Below are 23,469 nucleotides of genomic sequence, written 5' to 3' on the forward strand. Positions count from 1 at the left end.
TGGCAGGATCCTTCTCCCCTCCACCTCTGCCATGTGTCCCTGAAGCTCCACCACAGGTCTACAAGGAAGGGTATCAGGCAAGTAAGTCAATGCATGGTCCTTTCTTTTATTGAAATACAAAGAAAGCCTGACCCACAATTTATACAAAGACTTGGAGTCATGTGAGACAGGTACATACAGTGTAGGAAGGTATGAACAATGGTATTTCTTTGTGGGAAACACTATGAGGAGTAAAGCAAAGTAAAAAAGAAAAAAATAGAAAAAAAAATAAAAAGACTTCTAGGTCTGTATACAGTTAACATTAAGACCATATGCAATTTATTCCTTCTGAAAAACATTCAGTCATCACTTTCCATACTACATCCTTGAGCTCCTGATTCCTCATGCTGTAGATGAGGGGGTTCACTGCTGGAGGCACCACCGAGTACAGAGCTGCCAGCAAAAGATTAAGGGATGAGAAGGACATAGAGGGGGGTTTCATGTAGGCAAAAAAGGCAGTGCTGAGAAACAGGGAGGCAACAGCCAGGTGAGGGAGGCATGTGGAAAAGGCTTTGGGTCGTCCCTGCTGTGAGGGGATCCTCAGCATGGCCCTGAAGATCTGCACGTAAGAAAGCACAAGGAAAACAAAACACCCAAAGGCTAAACACACACTAGGCACAATAAGCCCAACTTCTCTGAGGTAGGCATTTGAGTAGGAGAGCTTGAGGATCTGGGGAATTTCACAGAAGAAGTGATCCAAGACATTGCCTTGGCAGAGGGGGAAGGAAAAGCTATTGGCAGTGTGCAACACAGCATAGAGAAAGCCACTGCCCCAGGCAGCTGCAGCCATGTACACACGATTTCTGCTGTCCATTATTGTCCCGTAGTTTCAGCTGAGTCAAACCAGGCATCTCATATTTTGTTTGCAGTTCAGAGGCTAGAAGGGGGCTTAGCTGCCTCCCCATGCCTCACAGAATCCCACTGGAGTTGGGATTCCTCTTGCCTTGGTTCAGGTGGGCACAAACCAGGCAGCATGTAAGCTGCTTGTCTCAGCTCTCAGCACTTTGGATGGAGAAAGAGACCAAGAGGAAGCTCTTCAGAGGCAGACACCAGGTGATATTGGAGATGGCAGAGTGACATCTGAGTGACATTTGAAGTGCCAAATTCCTCTGGGCCATAAACAGAGATTTTATTATTGCATGTACAATATAATATAACTGTAGCCATTGCTCAATAGCAAAGAAATAAAAGAAATAAAAGGCATGCTGTGACCTGGTTGCCATCACTGGAACGTGGTGGGACCACTCCCATGACTGGAGTGCTGTAATGAATGGTTATGGGCTCTTCAGAAGAGACAGACAGAACAGAAGGGGTGGTGGTGTGGCTCTCTATATTAGGGAGTGTTTTGATGTTGTAGAACTTCAATCTCGGAATGATATTGTTGAGTCCCTATGGGTCAGGGTCAGTAGGAAGGCCAACGAGGCAGGCATCCTGGTGGGGATATCTTATTGACCGCCATGAGACAGATGAGGCGTTCTACAAGCAGACTTTGAGCTGGTCAGGACACTGGTTGGCAGAGTGCCTTGGGAGGCAGTTCTGAAGGGCAGACGAGTCCAGAAAGGCTGGACACTCTTCAAGAAGGAAATCTTACAGGCTCAGGAGCAGACTGTCCATCCCCACGTGCCCAAAGATGAGCCAGTATGGAAGAACAGAGAGCAGAACAGAGAGTTGTGGCTAGAGCTTAGGAAGAAAAAGAGGGTTTATGACCTTTGGAAAAGAGGGCAGGCCACTCAGGAGGGCTGTAAGGACCTTGTGAGGATCTCCAGGGACAAAATTAGAAAGACCAAAGCTCACATCTGGAGCTCACTCTTGCTACTGCTCTTCAAGATAACAAAATGTTTTTATAAATACAGAAACACAAAAAGGAGGACTAAGGAGAATCTCCATCCTTTACCGGATGGGGGAGGAAACGAAGTGACAAGAGATGAGGAAAAGGCTGAGGTGCTTAATGCCTTCTTTGCCTCAGTCTTTAGCGGCAAGACCAGTTGTTGTCCAGGTACCCATCCCCCTGATCGGTGGAATGGATGGGGAGCAGAATGTGGCCCTCATAATCCATGAGGACATGGTTAGAGGCCTGCTACAGCACTTAGATATACACAAGACAGTAGGGCTAGATGGGATCCACATGAGGATACTGAGAGAAGAGCTGACCAAGACACTTTCCATCATTTATCAACAGTCCTGGCTACCCGGGGAGGTCCCTGTCAACTGGTGGCTAGCAAATGTGACACCCATCTACAATGAGGGTTGGAGGGTGGACCCAGGAAACGATGGGCCTGTTAGTTTGACTTCAGTACCAGGGAAGCTCATGGAACAGGTTATCTTGAGTGTCATCATGCAGCACTTGGAGGACAACCAGGCAATCAGGCCCAGTCAGCATGGGTTTATGAAAGGCAGGTCCTCACTGACAAACCCAATCTCCTTCTATAACAAAGTGACACACTCAGTGGATGAGGGAAAGGCTGTGGATGTGGTCTATCTTGACTTCTGTACAGCTTTTGACACCATTTCCCACAGCATTTTCCTGGAGAAACTGGCTGCTCATGGCTTAGACTGGTGTATATTTCATTGGATTAAAAACTGACTGGGTAGCTGGGCCCAAAGAGTTGTGGTGAATGGAAAACTCTGCTAGTGAGCAGCAGTTGGAGACCGGTCACTAGTGGAGTCCCCCAGGGCTCAGGACTAGGGCCAGTCCTTTTTAGTATCTTTATCGATGATCTGGATGAGGGGATCGAGTGCACCCTCAGTAAGTTTGCAGACCACACCAAGTTAGGTGCATATGTCTACCTGATTGAGGGTAGGAAGGCTCTGCAGGAGGATCTGGATAGGCTGCACTGATGGGCTGAGGCCAACTGCATGAAGTTTAACAAGGCCAAGTACCAGGTCCTGCACCTGGGACACAACAACCCCAAGCAGAGCTACAGGCTGGGAGATGAGTGGTTGGAAAGCTGCCTGGCAGAGAAGGACCTGGGAGTATTGGTGGGTAGTCGGCTGAATATGAGCCAGCAGTGTGCTCAGGTGGCCAAGAAGGCCAACGGCATCCTGGCTTGTACTCAGCTCTGTTGAGGCCGCACCTCGAGTACTGTGTTCAGTTTTGGGCTCCTCGCTACAAGAAGGACATCAAGGTGCTCGAGCAAATCCAGAGTAGGTCAATGAATCAGGTGAGGGGTGTGGAGAACAAGTCTTATGAGGAGCGGCTGAGGGAACTGGGTTTGTTCAGTCTGGAGAAGTGGAGGCTCAGGGGCAACCATATCTCCCTCTATAGGTACTTTAAAGGAGGCTGTAGCAAGGTGAGCATTAGTTTATTCTCCCATGTGCCCTTTTATAGGACAAGAGGGAATAGGCTAAAGTTGTGCCAGAGGAGGTTTAGGTTGGATATTGGCAAAAACTTCTTTACGGGGAAGGCAGGAGGAGCCTGGCCAGGAGAGATGTGAGATCTGGGGGAGGAAAGAAGAGCTTGGATAGCAGAAGCTAACAATTTTGGAGAGGTAAGTATATTCACGTAAAGTCGAGTCCACCTTAAAGCTAACTTAAAATAGTCATGTGAGGCCCTTACCCTATTTTAACCTGTTATATTAATATTTAAATCTAAATGCCACTCTGCACCCTGACAGGAATCCACTGCTCTAATTTTTGACCACTATATCCTTAGCCAAAATTAGTCCATAACCCCTTTCCTCTCTTGCTCACCCTCATCCCTGCCCTTAACACTAGCATTAAAATGCTCTATTTAAGCCTAGCCTTCTTGCAGACCCAAATAAAACCTTCAAAGAGCTTGCCCATACCCTAACCACAGACCTGACACCACAAGCAGAACACCAAACCGTCCCACTAAACATCTGCTTAATCTCTCACCCAGAAAGGTTCACCATAGTCTCTAATGCCATACATGAACAACTAACTTCCAAAGCCTGTCTTCCTGTGCATTAACCTTCTCACCTTTAACCCTTTTCCTAACCCTTAACTTTAGGTTCTTGTTCTCTTGTGGCAGGGCAGGAACCGTGAGATTGCTGTGCAGTCACATGGCATTCAAAATGAATGTGAAGGGCCATGGATTTGATCAGCTTGTAGGCCAGAAGGAGGAGATGGGTGGGAATGCTCTGATGAGCTCAGTTCTGCCTCAGGATCTCCTGAACCAGCAGGAGGAATTGGCCTGTGGCAGTGACTGTGAAGTCACTTCTGTCTCTGCAGTTGATAGGGCAGCAGCAGGAGCATGTCACAGAAAAGGGCTCTGAGGTCACTTCTGTCTGAAATAGCTGACAGGTCACACTTCTACCTGGGATCTGTACTTTTCAGCTGACATCTGCCAATGGTCCTGGTAGGTCAGCAGAAGGCACCTGGTTGGCATATTACTGTGGGATCCACTCTGCCCACATACCCAGGAGGACCCAGACAGAAAGAAGACCTGAATGTGGGTTGTCCTGTCCCTTCTGTTTGAGTACACAACTGGACAGCAGGAGGCACAAGGCTTGGGTGTGTCTAAACAAGAAGCTGCAAGGCCAGCAGCAGGCCCATGGCTTGGAAGATGCTCGTGAGGTGACTTCTGTCTGGTTGGCTGACAGGCCGCAAGAAGGTCAATGGATTGGGAAGCCTACTTTAGGACTGGTTTCCACCCAGGTGGAACTTTCTTTGGTAGTAGGAAAGAGCAGGAGAGAAAAACCTGCCAGAAAATGCACCTTGGAAGGTTGGCATTGGCCATGAAGAAGACAAAATGTCCCAAAAAAAGAGTTGTGCTGTGGTGCTAGAGGTCACCCAAAGAGTGTCTTTGATCAGTCACTTTGATCAGTTTTGTATTTCAAGGAACAGCTGGTGAGGGTTAATGAGACATTGGTGAAACCACGGAAATGCTAGGATGAGAGCAAGGTGGTTAACAGAGATGGGTGTCTGCAGATTTGAAGGAAATAGGGCAAAGTGTGGGGCAACATAGGAAAGTCTGGAGAGGACAAAGTGGTGGGCACTGGCAAGAAGAGAAGGCACCAGCAGCCCTGACATTTTTGTCCCCTTGGATAGAGCTTCTGAGGAGATGAGATACAGTCATTGCAAGGGGGCTCATTGCTTTCTTGAGACCCTGTGCAGAGGCAGGAAGGTGTCATACCACTGTTCATCTTATGGCATCACACTGCCCACCACACCCCACAAACCCCCAGAAAGAGCCCAGAGCCAGACACGGGAGTGCAGGACATTCCCTTCTAGTGGCTGGAGTCAGGACCTGGCCCTTTTACTGCAGCACAACAAACCCAGACTTTTCTCAGCACTGTGCTTTGCCTATCTGTAATCATGGCCTCCAATTATCTGTCCTAACAAGTCCCTGAGGAGAATCTCCTGGTAACAGCCCTCAGTGGGGCCCATTAATACTCCAAGTCACTTTGACTTTTCCTTCTGACTTTATGTTCTCAAGTGGTTGCATCATTCTTCTCTCAGTACCTGATGTTCACAGACTGAGCACCAAAATCCACCATGGAACTCATTAAAAGGCAGAAACACCTAAGGAACCATATGCCTTCCATAGTTTTATTCAAGTCTTCAAGACTTTGACAACTAATTCCTCGTAAGGGGGTGTCGAGAGGCAGGAGACCTTTTCTCCATTAACGCTAGTGACAGGACCCGTGGGAACGGGGTTAAGCTGAGGCAGGGGAAATTTAGGCTGGACGTCAGGAGGGGGTTCTTCACAGAGAGGGTGGTTGCACACTGGAACAGGCTCCCCAGGGAAGTGGTCACTGCACCGAGCCTGTCTGAATTTAAGAAGAGATTGGACTGTGCACTTAGGCACATGGTCTGAACTTTTGGGTAGACCTGTGCGGTGTCAAGAGTTGGACTTGATGATCCTTAAGGGTCCCTTCCAACTCAGGATATTCTATGATTCTATGATTCTATGATAATTGGGGAGCTTTCATAGTGTAGTTGAGGAGGAAGATTTCAAAAAGCACCTAGTACAAATCTTTTCTCTTTTGGAAGGATGAATACTGCTGCATTTCAGTATTGAGCATCTTTCTTCATTTGATATTAACCCAGGGCCTCCCCTATGGAGATGTCCATAGGGAGGAAAAGCAGAGTCTTGAGGCCTGACAGTGCATGGGCAACCTTGCTCGTCACCACCCCAACCCTGACATTTCTCCCATTGGCCACCTGGTGCTTGTATCACTTTCCCTTACACCACACTTCTACACTGAAGTCTGCAGCTGGATGTTACAGCCCCTTTGCACCAGCTCCCACCTGCTTTCCTTAGAGACCTGTCTACACACAGAAGGGTTTTTCCTTATTTTAAAACAAACAGCAAGAAAACATGCAGCAATTTTCCAAACAGCAAAGCAAGCACCTCATCTTATACGTCTCCAGTCAGATTTATAGGTATTAAGATTAGTATGATTCCATATGATCTTAATTCCATGATAACTGATGAGGAGCTTGCTACAGAAACCATTAAGCAGACTGCTAATCGATGGGCAAGTTTGAACTCAATGAAGCTCAAAGCAGCAACTGGGTCAGTGAGAGCGGTCTGAATGATCAAAGAGTAAGGGGAGGACAAAGCAGGAGAACCATGGGAAGTGCATAGGTCCAGACAGGCATCTGGAAAGGGGACATTCAACAGGGATTGTTTATTCGAGATGGGTGGAAGTACCTGGAAGATGAGGGTGTACACCATGATGGAGAAAGCGATGACAATGCAAGTACAGGTGAACATCAGTATTTCTTCTCCTGTGATGAATATAGATCCTGAAAATTCACCTGAAGGATGTAGATCCTTTGGGGCCAGCCATGGCTCAGGAAATGGAGGTCCATGAAGCTGTAGGACTCCTGGTCTCTTGCCTGGGAGATCCCCAGCACAGAGTGCCTGTGTCCCACAGGTCCAGCCCCAGTCCCTAGGCCAGCACAAGAGACCTGGCCCAGGCACAGGGCAGCTCCAGATTCCCCTCCAGTCCCAGCACATCCGGGACACTCCCAGGCCAGTGAAAGGCCAGCTACTATTTGCTAGGCTATGTGCAACCAAGAAGACATCTCACAGTCTTTCAGTGATCTCTAGGGGACTCTGATCCATGGTGAAGCCCAGAAAAGTAACAGGCCTGTCCAGGGAAGGTGTCCTGGGTTGTATTTCTGACACTATCTTTGGAAGACGAGTGCAGAGATGTGGCAGAGATGCCACTGTGGAGACATCAGGACTGTCACCAAAGTACACGAGATCTGAGGGCTAAGAGAAATGCAAAGGAACAAGAGAACAAAGTGGAGGCCAAAAGAGAGCAGCAGGGAAACAGCCATTTCCTGCTGCTGGCCATGGCCATGGCTCCAGGGAAGCAGCAGCCCCGACCTGCAAGCGGCAGAGAGGCAGAGCCCAGTGGGCAGTGAAGGGCAGCCCCAAAGGCCACTGGGGCTGCTCCTCCATGTGGCAGCTGGGCTCTTGGTCCTAAGCTCCTCGTGCATGCTGGGGCTGCTCCCCCAGGTGCAGAAGAGATGGGAGGAGATGGGACATGAGACCAGTAAAATTCTGCTCTCTTCTTTATTGGCATTATCTGCACAAGAAGCCCAGTTCTATAAGTACATTAGAGCATTGGGTCAAAACTTAAAAACAAAACAAAACAAAACAAAAAAAAACATAGCAGACACTAAGAATAAAAGTAATTCACCAGCTTTAGACAGTATTAATAAATAAATAAAATTAAAGACAATTGTCGTAACAGTTTATTTCAGAAAACGTCAGTGTCCTGAAACGATTGTAGGCACATGATTAATGTAGAAGAAGAATGTCTGCAAATACTTGCTTGAAGCATGTATCCAAAGAGTTTCCTCACTGCATCCCTGAGCTCCTGGTTCCTTATGAAGTAGATGAGGGAGGTACCAGTAGATGCTGGAGGCACCACTGAGTACTGAACCACCAGCAAAAGTTTCAGGGATGAGTATAGAACTGCCACCAGCAGGTCCGTGGATGGGGTGGAGAATGAAGGGAACTTCAGGAAGGCAAACGAGCCAGTGCTCACAAACAGGGGTAGGCACGTGGAAATGGACAGTGGCAGTGTCCACCCTGTTGGTCCTCCCAGTGTCTCCTAGGAGGCCAGCACATCCCAGACCCTCCCCAGCTCTCCACACCTGCCTCTAGTCTCCCCAGCTAAGCCCAGCCCAGCCTGGCCCAGCAGAGCAGCCTAGGCTGGGATGGCAACAAAGCAGCAAACGGAGAAGTGGGGGGTCCTTGCAGTGTCCCTGCTGCTGCCATCTGCAGGAGATACCCCAGGACACTACTCACCAGGGAAGCCTGCCACCACCCAGGCCAGCCTTATTCCCCAGAACAGCACCACACTGCTGGCCCTGGGGCTCCTCAGGCACCACCACTGCACACACACAGAGCCCTGCTCTGCTCCCAGGACACCCCATGTCCCACACAGTCTTGTCCCAGGCCAGCACGTCTGGGCTGGCCTGAGCAGCCATTCCTGCAGCCCCTGCCCATGCTGCCCACAGCCCCCCAGCTGGCGTTGCTGCTCTGTAGAGCTAGGGGGCTGTGGTGCATGGGGCTGTGGGGCACTCTGCAGGGCCGTGCTGGTCAGGCTGGGAAGGCAGAGCCAGCTGGATGGGGGCACTGCCACTGATTGCCTCCCACACAAGTGGTTCTTTGGCCATGGAGGGTGCGTACAGATAGCCGGACTTGTTCAGAGTCAGAGACTCACGGAATAGCCAAGATGGAAGAGACCCACAAGGATCATTGCATCCAACTTATTTCCAATGTCATTAGATGTTTTGGGGTGATTCACTGTATTCAGTCTACAAAATGTCAACTGAGGTATGACAATGCAGCAGACTGCTTTCCCTGTACCGGCTGTGTTCCCTGCAGTTGCAGAGCTCTCCTTTGCCTGTTCCCACCCAGATTTAGCACTATATCTATACTTCAAAAAGTTATCTTTACTTTGCAATATCCATGGGAGTAGCTTTGGGAGAATATCTGAGCCTTCAGGCACTGCCCTCAGCAGATCCTTCTATGCTGCAGATGCTGGTACGGAGCCAGCTGTATTAGAGAAGTGCCCCTGGCCTGTCCCTGCCTGTGGACACAGAACTGCCCCAGAGCAGCACGGTGAGCAAGAGACAAGAGCAATGAGTCCTCGCAGCAACACAAGGGCTCTGTAGGAGAGTACTAGGTGAAAGGGAGAGCAGCTTGGGAAAGAAGAAGCTCTGGGGCTCCTTGGCAGTGCTGCTGTACCAGGACACTTCTTCCCTCCACCCCTGCACACAGCCAAGTGCCCCTGCAGCTTCACTGCAGGTCTCTGAGGGAGGATCGCGGGCAAGCATATCACTGCAGGGTCGTTTCTTTTATTTAAATACACAGAGAGCCTGCCTCCTTGTTTACACTAAGTCCGGGAGTCACATGGGACATGTAGATACTTAAATGAAAGAATATGAACAAAGATATTTCTTTGTGGACAATAATTTCACAAGCAATATTAAGAAAAATATACACTCAAACAAAATAAAAAACAAACAAACCTGCATCTGGGCCTTTAATGAGTTACATTATGAATGATATGCAGAAAAATAACTAGACAGTGGGTTCGAGAGCATCCTCTGCAAGTTTGCAGGTGACACTAAACTCAGTGGTGCAGTTGATGCAATAGAAGGGAGGGAATGCCATCCAAAGGGATCTGAACTAGCTTGTGAAGTGGGTCCATGAGAAACTGAAGATGTTCAGCAAGTCCAAGTGCAAGGCGTTACACCTGTCTCAGGGCAATTGGACACGAGGACAGACTGGAAGAAGAACGCATTGAGAGCAACCCTGCAAAGAAGATTCTTGTTCTCGTGGACATGAACTGTTCAACATGAGTCATCAGTGCGAGCTTGCATCCCAGAAGGCCAACTGCATCCCGGGATTCATCAAAGGATGAGTGGCTAGAAGGTCGAGGGAGGTGATTGTTCCCCTCTACTCTGCTATTGTGAGGCCCCACTTGGAGTACTGAATCCAGGTTTGGCGCCCCAGCACAAGAAGGATGTTGATCTGTTAAAACAGGTCCAGAGGAGGGCCACAAAGATGATCAAGGAGCTGGAGCACCCCTCCTATGAAGGAAGGCTGAGAGAGCTGGGTTGGTTTAGCCTGCAGAAGAGAAGGCTTTAGGGTGAATTCATTGCCTACAAACCACCTGTCTGAGCTGGAGCAAAAGCCCAGTGCAGGGAACGGTGGTTACGAGGGGCTGTCTGTGATGATTGCATCTTCTCAGTAATTAAAGGGGGCATAAGAAAAGATGGAGAACAACTCTTTGCTCAATCAAATAATGACAGGACAAGGGGGAATGGTTTTAAACTAAAAGAGCAGAGATTTTGATTAGAGGTTAGAAGGAAATTCTTCACTCAGAGGGCGGTGAGGCACTGTAAGAGGTTGCCCACAGAACTTCTGGATGCCCCATCCTTGGAGGTCTACAAGGCCTGGGTGGATGGGGCCCTGGCAAACTTGATCTAGTGGGTGACATAATTGCCCATGGCGGGGGAGGTTGGAACTAGATGATCTTTGAGGTCTCTTCTAAACCAGGCAGTTCTATGTTTCTATGATTCTAAGACAGGCAGTTTATTCCTTCTGAAAAACACTCATTCATCACTTTCCACACTGCATCTTTCAGCTCCTGGTTCCTCATGCTGTAGATGAGGGGGTTCACTGTTGGACTCACCACCGAGTACAGAACCGCCAGCAAAAGATTCAGGGAGGAGGAGGACATGGAGGGGGGCTTCAGGTAGGCAAATATGGCAGTGCTGGAGAAAAGGGAGACTACGGCCAGGTGAGGGAGGCATGTGGAAAAAGCTTTATGTCGGCCCTGCTGTGAGGGGATCCTCAGCACAACCCTGAAGATCTGCACATAGGACAGCACAAGGAAAACAAAACACACAAATAATAAAGAGGCACTAACCACAATAAGCCTAGCCTCTTTGATATAGGCATCAGTGCAGGAGAGCTTGAGGATCTGGGGAATTTCACAGAAGAACTGGTCCAGGGCATTGCCTTGGCAGAGGGGAAGGGAAAAGGTATTGGCAGTGTGCAGCACAGCATAGAGAAAAGTACTGCCCCAGGCAGCTGCTGCCATGTTGACACAAGTTCTGTTGTCCATTATTGTTCCATAGTGCAGGGGTTTGCAGATGGCAATGTAGCGGTCATAAGCCATGACGGTGAGAAGAGAAAACTCTGCTGTGACAAATGTGACAAACATAAAGACCTGGGTAGCACAACCGAAGAAGGAAATGGCCCTGGTGTCCCACAGGGAATTGGCCATAGCTTTGGGAACAGTGGTGGAGATGGACCCCAGGTCAATGAGGGCGAGGTTGAGGAGGAAGAAGTACATGGGGGTGTGGAGGTGGTGGTCGCAGGCTATGGCTGTGAGGATGAGGTCGTTGCCCAGGAGGGCAGCCAGGTAGATGCCCAGGAAGAGCCCAAAGTGCAGGAGCTGCAGCTCATGTGTGTCTGCAAATGGCAGGAGGAGGAACTCTGTGGGGAAGCTGCTGTTGGACATTTGCTGCTTCTGGGCATAGCAGCCTATTTATGGAGGAATTTAAAGATGCAAGTTAGATAGTGTTTTCTGAGCAAAACCTAAGCCATATCTCATTGAAACATCCTCAACAAGACACACTGCCTTTTCCAGGGAAGAATACATGCTTCTGCCTGGAGCTTTTGATTTGGCTGCCTAAGAATGCCTAAGAGATCAGGTTAGTCAACTTTGCTCTCTGGAAGGGTCAGTACTGCCCTGTAGGTACATGATAAAGACCACCAGGGACTGGTGGTGGTCTCTGAGACAGGTACCTGCCTCAGGCAGCAGGCTCTGGGAAGCAGAAAGACTCCCCCCTACTCTTCTGGGTGGCCTCCTTCCTCCCACAGCTTCTCCCCGCAGTGTCCTGGGCAGCTCCCCAGGCAGGCTGAGTGCTGAGCCTGGCAGGCAACAGAGGCCCTGCCCTGGCACACAGCCCCTGGGGCACAGCAGGGACCCTGCTCTGCACCACAGCCCTGGCCACCCCTGACTGCACCGTGGCTACACAGCCTAAAGCCAGCCCCATATGAAACAGAACCCTCGTGTCCTGTCCCTCTGACAGCTTTGGCAGCTAGTCCCTGCCCTGGAGCTTGTCATTTTCTTCTCCAAAGAAACTCTGAGAGTCCTCCTGAAAGCTCCTACAGGCTGTGGGATTTGCCAGCAAATCTGAAGACGGCATCAGGAACAACAGCTGTGCTGCCCTGCAGCCAGAGACTTACCCTGTTCAGGGCTGTGAAGATTTCTCCTGCAGTGAACTCTCAGCATCCCCCCTCCACGCTGCCTTTAACATCTCCCTCCCTTCTCTCACTGCCCTTGTCCCCTGCAGGCAGTGCCCCCAGCCCTGCTGTGCTGTGCAAAGGAGCTGCTCCTGGGCAGAGCTGTCTCTCTGCAGTGCTGCCCGCTTGCCAGGAGCTCCCCTTGGGCCCAGGAGCCCGGCCCAGCTCATCAGCACAGGGAGCTCTTGACAAGTCCCTGCGCCTCCAGGGGAATCAACTTTGAATCACACTCAAGCAGTCTTTTGGGATACAATCACTTCTCTAAAGTTTTGATCGGGATTTATTTCCAGTGCTGTCTTTGCTCCTAATTCCATAGAAGATGTTGGCAGGAGAATCGTCTATTCTTGTCCCATTATGTGACCAGACACCCTTAACGTGAAAGGCAGGGTGAATACCACCTCTTCCAAGCACTTGGAGATATTGGTGGGATGCTGTGGAGTGTGTGTGGGGGAAGAGATGACACGACTTTTCCACAGAAACTCAAATCTCTCTGTCTACATATGCTACAAAACCACTTGTCAGCCCACAGAGTCAAGAAACATACAATGCTTTGGGTTAAAGGGACCCCAAAGACCATCAGGTTCCAGTCCCCCCTGCCATGGGCAGGAACAAATCCTACTAGTGTTGCTCAAGGTCCCATCCATCCTGGCCCTGGACACTATCAGGGAGGGGGCATCCAACACTTCTCTCAGCAACCTGTTCCAGTCCCTCACCAACCTCCCAGTGAAGATTTTCTTCTTTAGATTTAATGTAAATGTACTGTCTTGTAGTTTAAAGGGATTGCCCCTTTCCTAGAGCTACAATCCCTGATAAAGATTCTATCCCTATCTTTCTCCTATTTTTCTCCCCCGGTTCTGTTAAGGAGAGTCAGGAAGACAGTGGCTGCGTTGTGCTTCGCTAACAGCTGTGGATAAACCACAAAACATCTGAGGACACAAACCTGACTGACAATTGATAAAGGAGGCAGTGAGGGAACAAGACATGGTCAATCACACTGACTGAAGATAGCACGGGAGAGAGAGAAAATATTTATTCCAGTGAGATTATCTGATCAGGGACTTGTTGGTCTGGAAACCAATAGAAAAGGGGGAATGCTGGTTAAAGGGTATGAGAAGAGGCTGAAGACACTTGGGTTGTCTAGTCTGGAGAAAAGAAGGCTGAGGGGTGACCTCATTGTCCTCAACATCTTCCTGAGTGGGGGAAGTGGTGAGGGAGGTGATGATCTTTTCTCCTTGGTAACTGACCACAGAAGGTATGGGAATGGCACAAAGCTGCACAAGAGGACGTTCAGATGGGACATCAGGAAAAAATTTTGTACTGTGAGGGTGGTTAAATGTGGAACAGGCTCCCTAGAGACCTGACTGATGCCCCATGCCTGTCAGTGTTCAAGAGGCATTTGGAAATTGCCAGAAATTAATCACGGATTTTTTTTTTTTCCTATATATATGCCCATAGTTATGTATATTTACATTCATAACTATGAATATTACTATAGAATCATAGACTATCCCAAGTTAAAAGGGACACATAATGATCATTGAGTCCAACTCCTAGCTCCACATGGGTCTACCCAAATGTTTTTATAAACAATGTGGATGTAGGACTAGAAGGTGTTTTGAGCTAATTTGCTAATGATACTAAACTTGGAGGAGTTGTTGACTCCATTGAAGGTGGAAAAGCCTTTCAGAGATAGATTGGAGAGCTGGGCAATCACCAACTGCATGAATCATAGAACCATAGAATCATAGAATATCCTGAGTTGGAAGGGACCCTTAAGGATCATCAAGTCCAACTCTTGACACCGCACAGGTCTACCCAAAAGTTCAGACCATGTGCCTAAGTGCACAGTCCAATCTCTTCTTAAATTCAGACAGGCTCGGTGCAGTGATCACTTCCCTGGGGAGCCTGTTCCAGTGTGCAACCACCCTCTCTGTGAAGAACCCCCTCCTGATGTCAAGTCTAAATTTCCCCTGCCTCAGCTTAACCCCGTTCCCGCGGGTCCTGTCATTGGTGTTAATGGAGAAAAGGTCTCCTGCCTCTCGACAACCCCTTACGAGGAAGTTGTAGACTGTGATGAGGTCTCCCCTCAGCCTCCTCTTCTCCAGGCTGAACAGGCCCAGTGACCTCAGCCGTTCCTCGTACGTCTTCCCCTCCAGGCCTTTCACCATCTTCGTAGCCCTCCTCTGGACACTCTCCAACAGTTTCATGTCCTTTTTATACTGTGGTGCCCAGAACTGCACACAGTACTCGAGGTGAGGCCGCACCAGTGCAGAAGTTTTAAAAGAGAAAGTGCTGGGTCCTGTAGCTGGGATGGGGCAACCCTGCCTATGCTTACAGACTGGGGGACGAGACGCTGCAGAGCAGCCCCACAGAGAGAGATCTGGGGGTTGTGGTTGACAGCAAGCTGAATATGAGCCAGTAGTGTGCCCTGGCAGGCAGGAGAACCAACTGTATCCTGGGGTGCGTCAAGCATGGCTTTGCTAGTTGGTTGAGGGAAGTGACTGTCCTGCTCTACTCTGCGCTGATGTGGCCTCTCCTCGAGTACTGTGTGCAGTTCTGGGCACCACAGTACAAAAAGGACATGAAACTATAGAAGAGTATCCAGAGGAGGGCAACGAAGATGGTGAAGGGCCTAGAGGGGAAGATATATGAGGAGCGGAAAAGGTCACTTGGACTGTTCAGCCTGGGAAAGAAGAGGCTGACGGGAGACCCCATCGTAGTCTACAGCTTCCTCACGAGGGGGAGTGGAGGGGCAGGTGCTGATCTATTCTTTTTAGTGACCAGCAGGACCCGGCACTTGGTCTTCTTAAACTTCATGCAGTTGGTGATCACCCATCTCCCTAATCTGTCCAGATCTCTCTGCAAGGCATTTTCACCCTCAACAGAGTCAACAACTCCTCCCAGTTTAGTATCATAATCAAATTAGCTATAAACACCTTCTAGTCCTACATCCAAATTGTTTATACAAACATTTAATTGAACTGGCCCTAAAACGAAGCCTTGAGGGACCCCACTGGTGACTGGCTGCCAACCTGATGCGGAGCCATTTACCACAACCCTTTGAGTGCTACCCATCAGCCAGTTATTCACCCAAGGTATGACATTTTTGTCCAGCTATATGCTGGACATTTTGTCCAGTAGGATCATATGTGAAACTGTGACAAAAGCTTTACTGAAATCCAAAAAGATCACATCAGCTGGTTTCCCTTGATCAATTAGCTGGGTGATCTTATCATAAAAGGAAATCAATTTTGTCAAACAGGACCTACCTCTCATGAACCCATGTTGACTGGGACCACTGACTGCATTGTCCCCCAAGCACAATTCAATAGCTACCAGAACAATCTTCTCCATACTTTTACCAGGCACTGACATGAGACTAACAGGCCTGTAGTTACCAGGGTCTTCTTTCTTGTCCTTCTTGAAACTGGCACGACATTTGCCAACTGGGACCTCTCCACATTCCCAAGACTCTTATAATAATTGAGAGAGGCCCTGTGATAATGTCAGCCAGCTCTCTGAGCACTCTGGGATGAATCCCATCCAGACCCATTGTCGTGGTTTAACCCGGCCAGCAGCTAAACACCACACAGCCATTCGCTCACCCTCCCCCTTCCCTCTCTGGGATGGGGGAGAGAAACGGAAAGTGAAGCCCGTGAGTTGAGATAAAGACAGTTTAATAAGACAAGAAAAATAATAATAACAATAATAATAATAATAACAATGATGATAATAGCACTACTACTAATAATGTGTACAAACAAGTGATGCACAATGCAATTGCTCACCACCTGCTGACCCATGCCCAGCCTAACCCCGAGCAGTCCCACCCCTTCCCCCGGCTAGCCACCCCTATATAGTGTTCAGCATGACGTCAGATAGTATGGCATACCCCTCTGGCTAGTTTGGGTCACCTGTCCTGGGTCTGTCCCCTCCCAGCTCTTGCTGCACCCCCAGCCTGCCCATTGGCAGGACAGAGCAAGAAGCTGAGATGTCCTTGGCTTAGTATAAGCACTGCTCTGCAACAATTAAAACATCGGGGTGTTATCAGCACTCTTCTCATCCTAAGCCAAAACATAGCATTCTACCAGCTACTAGGAGGAAAATTAACTCTGTCCTAACTGAAACCAGGACACCCATGGACTTGAATGGATCCAGGTGTAGCAGCAAATCACACACACTTTGAGGGTCAGTTGGGCGTTTATCATTCCCACTGTCACGGTTCTCCAGCTCAGGGCACCCAGGGTCCTGAAGCCCATCCTCGGCATTGAAGATGGAGGCAAAGAAGGCATTAAACATCTTTGCTTTTCCTATGTCCTTGTCTGTGAGGTGACCTTCCCCATCAAGTAGAGGATCTATATTTTCTCTGGTCCTCCTTTTTCTATTCAGATATTTAAAAGAAAACTTTTTATTGTCACCCACAGATGTGGCCAGCTTCAATTCTAAGTGGGCTTTGGCCACAGGAATCTTCTCCCTACAAACGCGAACAGCATCCCTGTAGTCCTTCCACTTTGCCTGACCTTGCTTCCAACAGCCATACACTTTCTTTTCATCCCTCTGCTCCAGAATAAGATCCCTGGTCAGCCAAGCTGGCCTTCTTCCCCACCTTCTTGACTACCTGTGTTTTTAGGATGCAGTGTTTAAAGACTGACCAGCACTGATGGATGCCGACACCTTCAAAAGCAGTTTCCCAGGGGACCTTGCTAACTAGTCCTCTGAGCAGCCTGAAGTCTGCTCTCCCCATATCCAGGGCTGAAGTTTTGGTAGCAGTTTTTCTCCTGTCACAAAAATTTTAAGCTCAACCACTTCATGGTCACTATGACCAAGACAGCCACCAATTTCCACAGCCCCCACAACACTCTCCGTGTACTCCAGCAACAGATCTAGGAGGGCACCTTTCCTAGTTGTCTCCCTTAACACTTGCACCAAGAAGTTATCATCGCGGTGCTTTAGGAAACTCCTGGACCTGCTTGTGTCAGCCTTGTGATATTTCCACTTGACATCTGACAAGGTTTTGCACTCCATCACTTAGCTTATCACCGGCGGGCCTTATTTTATCTCTTTCCCCCTTCAACTCCGGTTTAAAGCCCTGTCTATCAGCTCCACTAACTCCTGGGCAAAAATCCTTCTCCCCCTCTGAGAGGGGCGCATCCCATCTGATGCCAGTAGGCCCAGTGTCACATAGACCTTCCCATGATCAACAAACACAAAGTTCTGCCAGTTGCACTGGTCCCGAAGCCACAAATTAATATGGTGAGTGTGTTTGTCAACACTGATCCCTCCTATCAGAAGGACAGAGGCAAACACAACCTGTGCCCCTGATTCTTTAACCAGTCACCCCAAAGTCCTAAAGTCCCTTTTGATTGCTCTTGGACTTCTCCTTGCTACTTATTACCAGCCTGAAAAAAAAGTAAAGGCTGGTAGTCAGAAAGCTGTACCAGGCGAGTGACTTTCCTGGCAATGCCTTTTACCCAAGCCACAGGGAGGCAGCAGACTTCCCAGTGGGCTGGGTCCAGTCGGCATATCAGACCCTCTGTCTCTTTCAGAAGGAAGTCATAGAATCATAGAATCATAGAATATCCCGAGTTGGAAGGATCATCAAGTCCCACTCCTTGCACCGCACAGGTCTGCCCAGAAGTGTAGACCATGTGACTAAGTGCACAGTCCAATCGCTTTTTAAATTCAGACAGGCTTGGTGCAGTGACTACGCCCCTGGGGAGCCTGTTCCAGTGTGCAACCACCCTCTTGGTGAAGAACCTCTTCCTGCTGTCCTTTCTGGCTCCTGGTGGCTCCCGAGTGGCCTCAGTGCAGGAAAGAGCCTTGCCTGCCTCAATGCCCTCTCCGCTACATAACACATCTGCCCTGGAACCGATCTCCTTATTTGTGATCACAAGTTTGTGATTTCTTTATTCTGGAATGCCTGGTAGAGTTTCTGGGAAGTTTTCAGTAGTATTCTTGTACCAGCTGTACTCCAGGTTCCCTTGGGGAAGAACATTGTTTTGAGAATTACCCCACTCACTGGGTAACCTTGAGAAGCAGGGATTACAAACACCAGAAAGGCCTCAAAACACAGGATTGTCATACACTCTGACTGCACAGTCCAGCCCTTTCTCCCCTGAGTCAGAAGGGACCTCTAGAGGTGTCCACTACCATCGTCTTCTCTGAGCAGTGATAGCTTTACAGGTAGACGACATTAGCTCTCAGCATCCCCCCCTCCACGCTGCCTTTAACATCTCCCTTCCTTCTCTCAGCCACCCTTGTCCCCTGCAAGCAGTGCCCCCAGCCCTGCTGCGCTGTGCAGAGGAGCTGCTCCTGGGCAGAGCTGTCTCTCTGCAGTGCTGCCCGCTTGCCAGGAGCTCGCCTTGGTCCCAGGAGCCAGGCCCAGCTTAGCAGCATAGGGAGCTCTTGACACGAGGGAACTCCAGGAAAATGATTTTGAATCAGGCTGAAGCAATCCCTGATGTTCCCTCTCTGAGCTGGGGAGAGACACTTACTTCCAGCAGTGTCATTTCTCCTACTGGGAGAAGATTCATCAAAGAATCACCTTGTCTTCTTCCACTTTTAGGCAGGACACCCAGAATGTGACTGGCAGGGATCACATTGTCCCAAGCTGAGGGAAGTGATCACAGGGAGTCAACTGATGCATCTCATTCTGAGTTTGATGTCCTAGGCCTGTAATGGGGCCCAGAACCTTCCTTATCAGCCACAAACCCACACAATTTGGGATTTCTTTCACCTCTGCTCAGATATGTAAAAAATAATATAGGCTAAACTCCCACAGTAATTACAGGAGATAGAGAAGAGCAGTGAGTTGTTCAAATGTAAACACCACTTGACATTTGAGGTGCACAAAGGTGTCTGTCTTAGCGGTAATGCTTTAAGTTAGGACTTCAGAGACTGGGAATGTAGGTATTAGAGTTTTGTCAGTGCAGACTGCCTAAAAATGTGGCCTCCATTTGTGCCTTGTCACTCACCTGCAAGCTGTCCCTTGTCATTTAGCTAAATAATATAAACCTCCCCTTTAACATATCTCTCTCCTCCCCAAAAGTGGGAGTAGATTAATGGAGAAGTGGTAATTTAGAGACAGTACTTTCTAAAAGGTGTTTGAGAACTTAGGCACATGAGTGGACTGCCTGTGGTGTAAATGCCTGAAGTAACTAGGAAAATAAAACTAACATTCACATTTTTAAGGAAAAGGTACAGCATTGAAGAGGCTTTCCGGGTAGGGCATAACTGAGCGTTTCCTGGGCTCCCAACCTTAGATGCTATCGCGCTGGGGAAACTTGGTGTGCCAGCTCCAAGGAACAGCACGGAGCGTAGAGTGGAGTGGAGACACTACGGCTAGGCTCTGTAATCAGGTGGGGCCTCGATTGTTCTTGTGCACAAAGCTGCACTTTTTGCCACCCTAAGCCAAAGACCTGTCATGTTTTGACAAATGCTGTACCCTAGTGTACTTTTTGCTCATTATAATATCATTATAATACCAAAACACACCTCCATCCCAAAAGCTACCCGCCTCCAAGGTGCGACCACCCCTCACTGAGCATGCGCTCTGAATTTCTCAGAGCCTATTACTTTAAATGGAGACGGGAAAACTTTACACCAATCATAACTAAGATATGCTTGACTAGAGCCACTCAAGCTCCACCTAAAAGATAGAAAATAATATAAATTGGCCCAAGAGAGAGGGGATGTTAGGGAAGATACCACCATCAGGGGAGATACCATCCCGAGGAAATACAACATCCTTAGGACCTCCTGACTCCTGGGATCAGTCGACGGGCTGAGCCTCTCTTCCCCCCCCCATTGGGACGCCTTTGGGTGAGATCTGAATACTTGCTTATAAATCTCTCCAGAGTCTTTGATCCTTTTAACGTGTTTATTTCTAGGCTGTGCACCTGTGACACCTGTAACACCTGTAACATCTATAACATCTATAACATCTATAACACTTGTAACATCTGTAACACCTATAACACCTGTGTATTTCATGCATACTAGCTTGCTTTTGCAGACAGTCCCTATCACCGGCAATCCAAAAGAACCTGATTATCTGTTGCTGTAATAAACCATACTTGATTGCATTGTGATAGCTCTCATTAATGCAACTAGGGTGAGGGTGGTTATCCATGATAGTTCAGTGTTCTGAATCTAACCAGACCCCCAGACGGTTAATGCGGTTTTGGTGAATGTCTGAACAGACCCCCAGATGGTTAATGCGTTTTTGGTGAATGTCTGAACGGACCCCCAGACCGTTAATGCGTTGATGGTGAATGTATGACAGGACCCCCAGACAGTTAACGTGTTTTCGGTGAATGTCCAACTGGTTCAGTACTCTGAATCCGACCGGGCCCGTAACAGTTAATCAGCTACACCCCTTAACGCGACACTGCCCTACATCTAGTAAATTAGGAAACTCTATCAATTGCCTTGAGGGTAGAGGGGCCTTACAGAGACATCTTGATAGATCAGAACGTTGGTCAGTCACTACAATATAAAATTCAATAAGAACTAATGCCAGATTCTATACATCAGACCATGTATTCCTGAATGTACATATAGACTGAGGGACAAGTGGATGGAGCATAACTCTGAAAAAAAGGGATCTGGGGGCTGTGGTTCATGGTAAGCTCAGGATAAGTTAACAATGTTCCCTGCAGGGACCATGGTGGAGTTGATCCTGCGGGAGGGCAGCATAGCTCTTCAGGAGAGCCATCTTTGGCCCCTTCAATATCTGCTTGGAAGAGTCCTTTGGAGTAAGGCCCTGTATTGAAGAGCAGTCCAAGAAAGGTGGTTAATATTCCAGGACCACCCCCTCCAACATCAAGGGCAGTCCAACCCAAGAAAAACAAACTCAGGTAAAAACAGCAAGAGGCCTGCATGGATGAACCAGAAGCTTCTCACCAAACTCCAGTGCAGAAAAGAAGCATAGACAAGGTGGAAACAAGAACAGATACCCTGAGAGGAATACAAAGGCCTTGTCTGAGCATGTAAGGAAGCATGTAAGCATATCGGAAAACTAAAGCACAACTCCAGTGGAATTAGGACAAGGATGTCTAAGGCAGTAAAAAGAGCTTCTAGAAGTACACAGGTGACAAAAGAAAGGTTCTGGAATATGTGGACCCACTGCTGAATGAGGCCCAGGATCTGTTGATACAGGACAGGGAAAAGACAAGAGGTGTTGAATTCCTTTTTCACGTCAGTCAGTACTGGCAAGACTGCCCTTCAGGAATCCCTAGTCACGAAGAATGGGGAGAGTCTGGAAGGAAGATGTACACTTGGTGGGAGTGGATCAGGTCAGGGCATACTTGACCAAATGGGATACACATATCTATGGGACCTGACGGGATTCACCCATGACAGCAGAGAGAGCTCCCTGATGTCCTTGCGAGGCCACTCTTGGTCATCTTGGATCATTCCTGGTGAGTAGCAGAATGTCCATCCTAGCTCCAAGAAGTATTACTTGCAAAGGCAAATGCCATGTTTCCTAACATTCTCCACACCATCAGTAAAACAACAAAAAAAAAATTAGTGTTGTTTAAATAGCTCAATAAATGCATATCTTTTTATTTATGTCTCAGACTTTTTTTTTTTTTTTTCCAGACTCATTTAGCCTCAACTTTGCCTTCCAAACAAAGACTTTTGTAGCCTCTTCCGTCTTCTAAGACTCAGTCACATGTTAAAGGAAAGATGAAAACAAAACACTCTTCCAGACAGCTGTTGCACTGGGGTTCTCCACGGATAAGGTGTGTGAGTGCAGAGGGTAAATGTTTTTGAGAGTGTTTAGAAACAGTCATGGAGAGTGTCTACAAAGCATCAAGGGTTTCTGTTTCTCATACTGTACCCCATGCCATGTAGGTTGGAATTGTGCAGGACATGGTGATGGGACACAGCCAGGAGAGCTAACCCAAAGTGTTCAAACTGATGTTCTTCACCATCCAGCAACCCCCTGCAGCCTACCACCTGACTACCAAAAGCATGCCGTGCACACCAAATACACCTGTGAAGAGCAGCTGAGAGAGATGGGATTACCTTGAAGAAAAGAAGACTCCAGGAGATATTATTGTGGTCTTCCAATACATAAATGGGGCCTACCCACATGTGTAGTGACTAGACTGACTAGACTAGACTAGAACAGAGTAGTTTAGTTGGAAGAGACCTTCAAAGATCATCTAGTCCAACTACCTGACCTCTTCAGAACTAAACAAAAGTTACAGCATGTCAATGAGGGCAATGTCCAAATGCTTCTTGAACATTGACAGGCCTAGAACTACAAGCAGGTCTCAAGGAATCCTATTCCAGTGTTTGACCACCCTCACAGTACAGAAATTTTTCCTACTCTCCAGTCTGGACCTCCCCTGGTGCATCTATGTGCCATTCCCACGCTTTCTCTGGTCGGTTCCCAGTGAGAAGAGGTCATCAGCTCCCTCTCCACTTGCCCTCCAGTGGCTGAAAGCAATGAGGTCGCTCCTCAGCCTTCTTTTCTCCAGACTAGACAAGCCAAGTTTCTTCAGCCTCTCGTCATAGGACATCCCCTTTTACTAGTATTCCCCGTTTTCCCTTGGTTTCCCAACTGACAAGATTCCTGGTCAGATAACCTCGCTGGAAGAAGCATTTTCTCTCTCCCCCATGCTCTCACCAGTCAGTGTGACTGAGCAGGTCTGGCTGCCTTCACTGCCTCCTTTATCACTTGTTGGTTAGGTTTGTGCCCCAGATGTGTTGTGCTTTATCCCCAGGAGGTAGCCAAGCACCACACATCCACTCTCTCCCTCCTCTCTCTTAACAGAACAAGGAGAGAAAGATTGGAGAAATATCTGGAGAAACTCTATCAGGGAGTGTAATGATAGGACAAGGGGCAGTGATTTTAAGCTAGAAAAGAGTAGATTTAGATCAGATATAAAGAAGAAACTCTTCACGCAGTGGGTGGTGAGACACTGGAAGAGGTTGCCCAGAGAAGTGGTGGATGCCTCTCTCCTGGTAGAGTCCAATGTCAGGTTGGATGAAACGTTGAGCAAACTGGTCTAGAGGGAAGTGACTCCGCCCATTTAAGAGTGACTGGAACTAGACCTTAAGGTCCCTTCCAACCCCAAACATCCTAAGATTCCATGAGCTTGCTGGCCAACAATTGGTTGTGTAGTCTGTGTAGACAGAGGGATTTCATTTGCTGTGAAAAAGAT

The 23,469-nt window shown here is 48.4% G+C and overlaps 2 protein-coding genes across 2 annotated transcripts in view; both read right to left on the reverse strand.

Annotated features, from left to right (window-relative positions):
- LOC311216457 (antigen WC1.1-like) overlaps positions 1–23,469 on the reverse strand; it is a gene marked incomplete at both ends in the record, with an annotated part of 568,360 nt that overhangs the window by 83,878 nt on the left and 461,013 nt on the right. The window lies entirely within an intron of this gene.
- Positions 10,557–11,267, reverse strand: LOC311216625 (olfactory receptor 14A16-like; the record flags this gene model as incomplete). Its single annotated transcript, XM_084298158.1, has 1 exon — positions 10,557–11,267. One exon carries the CDS (start codon positions 11,265–11,267, stop codon positions 10,557–10,559), a length of 711 nt encoding a protein of 236 aa, XP_084154284.1.

Source organism: Netta rufina, assembly GCF_964035555.1.
Source record: "Netta rufina genome assembly, chromosome: 18".
Classification (NCBI taxonomy): domain Eukaryota; kingdom Metazoa; phylum Chordata; class Aves; order Anseriformes; family Anatidae; genus Netta; species Netta rufina.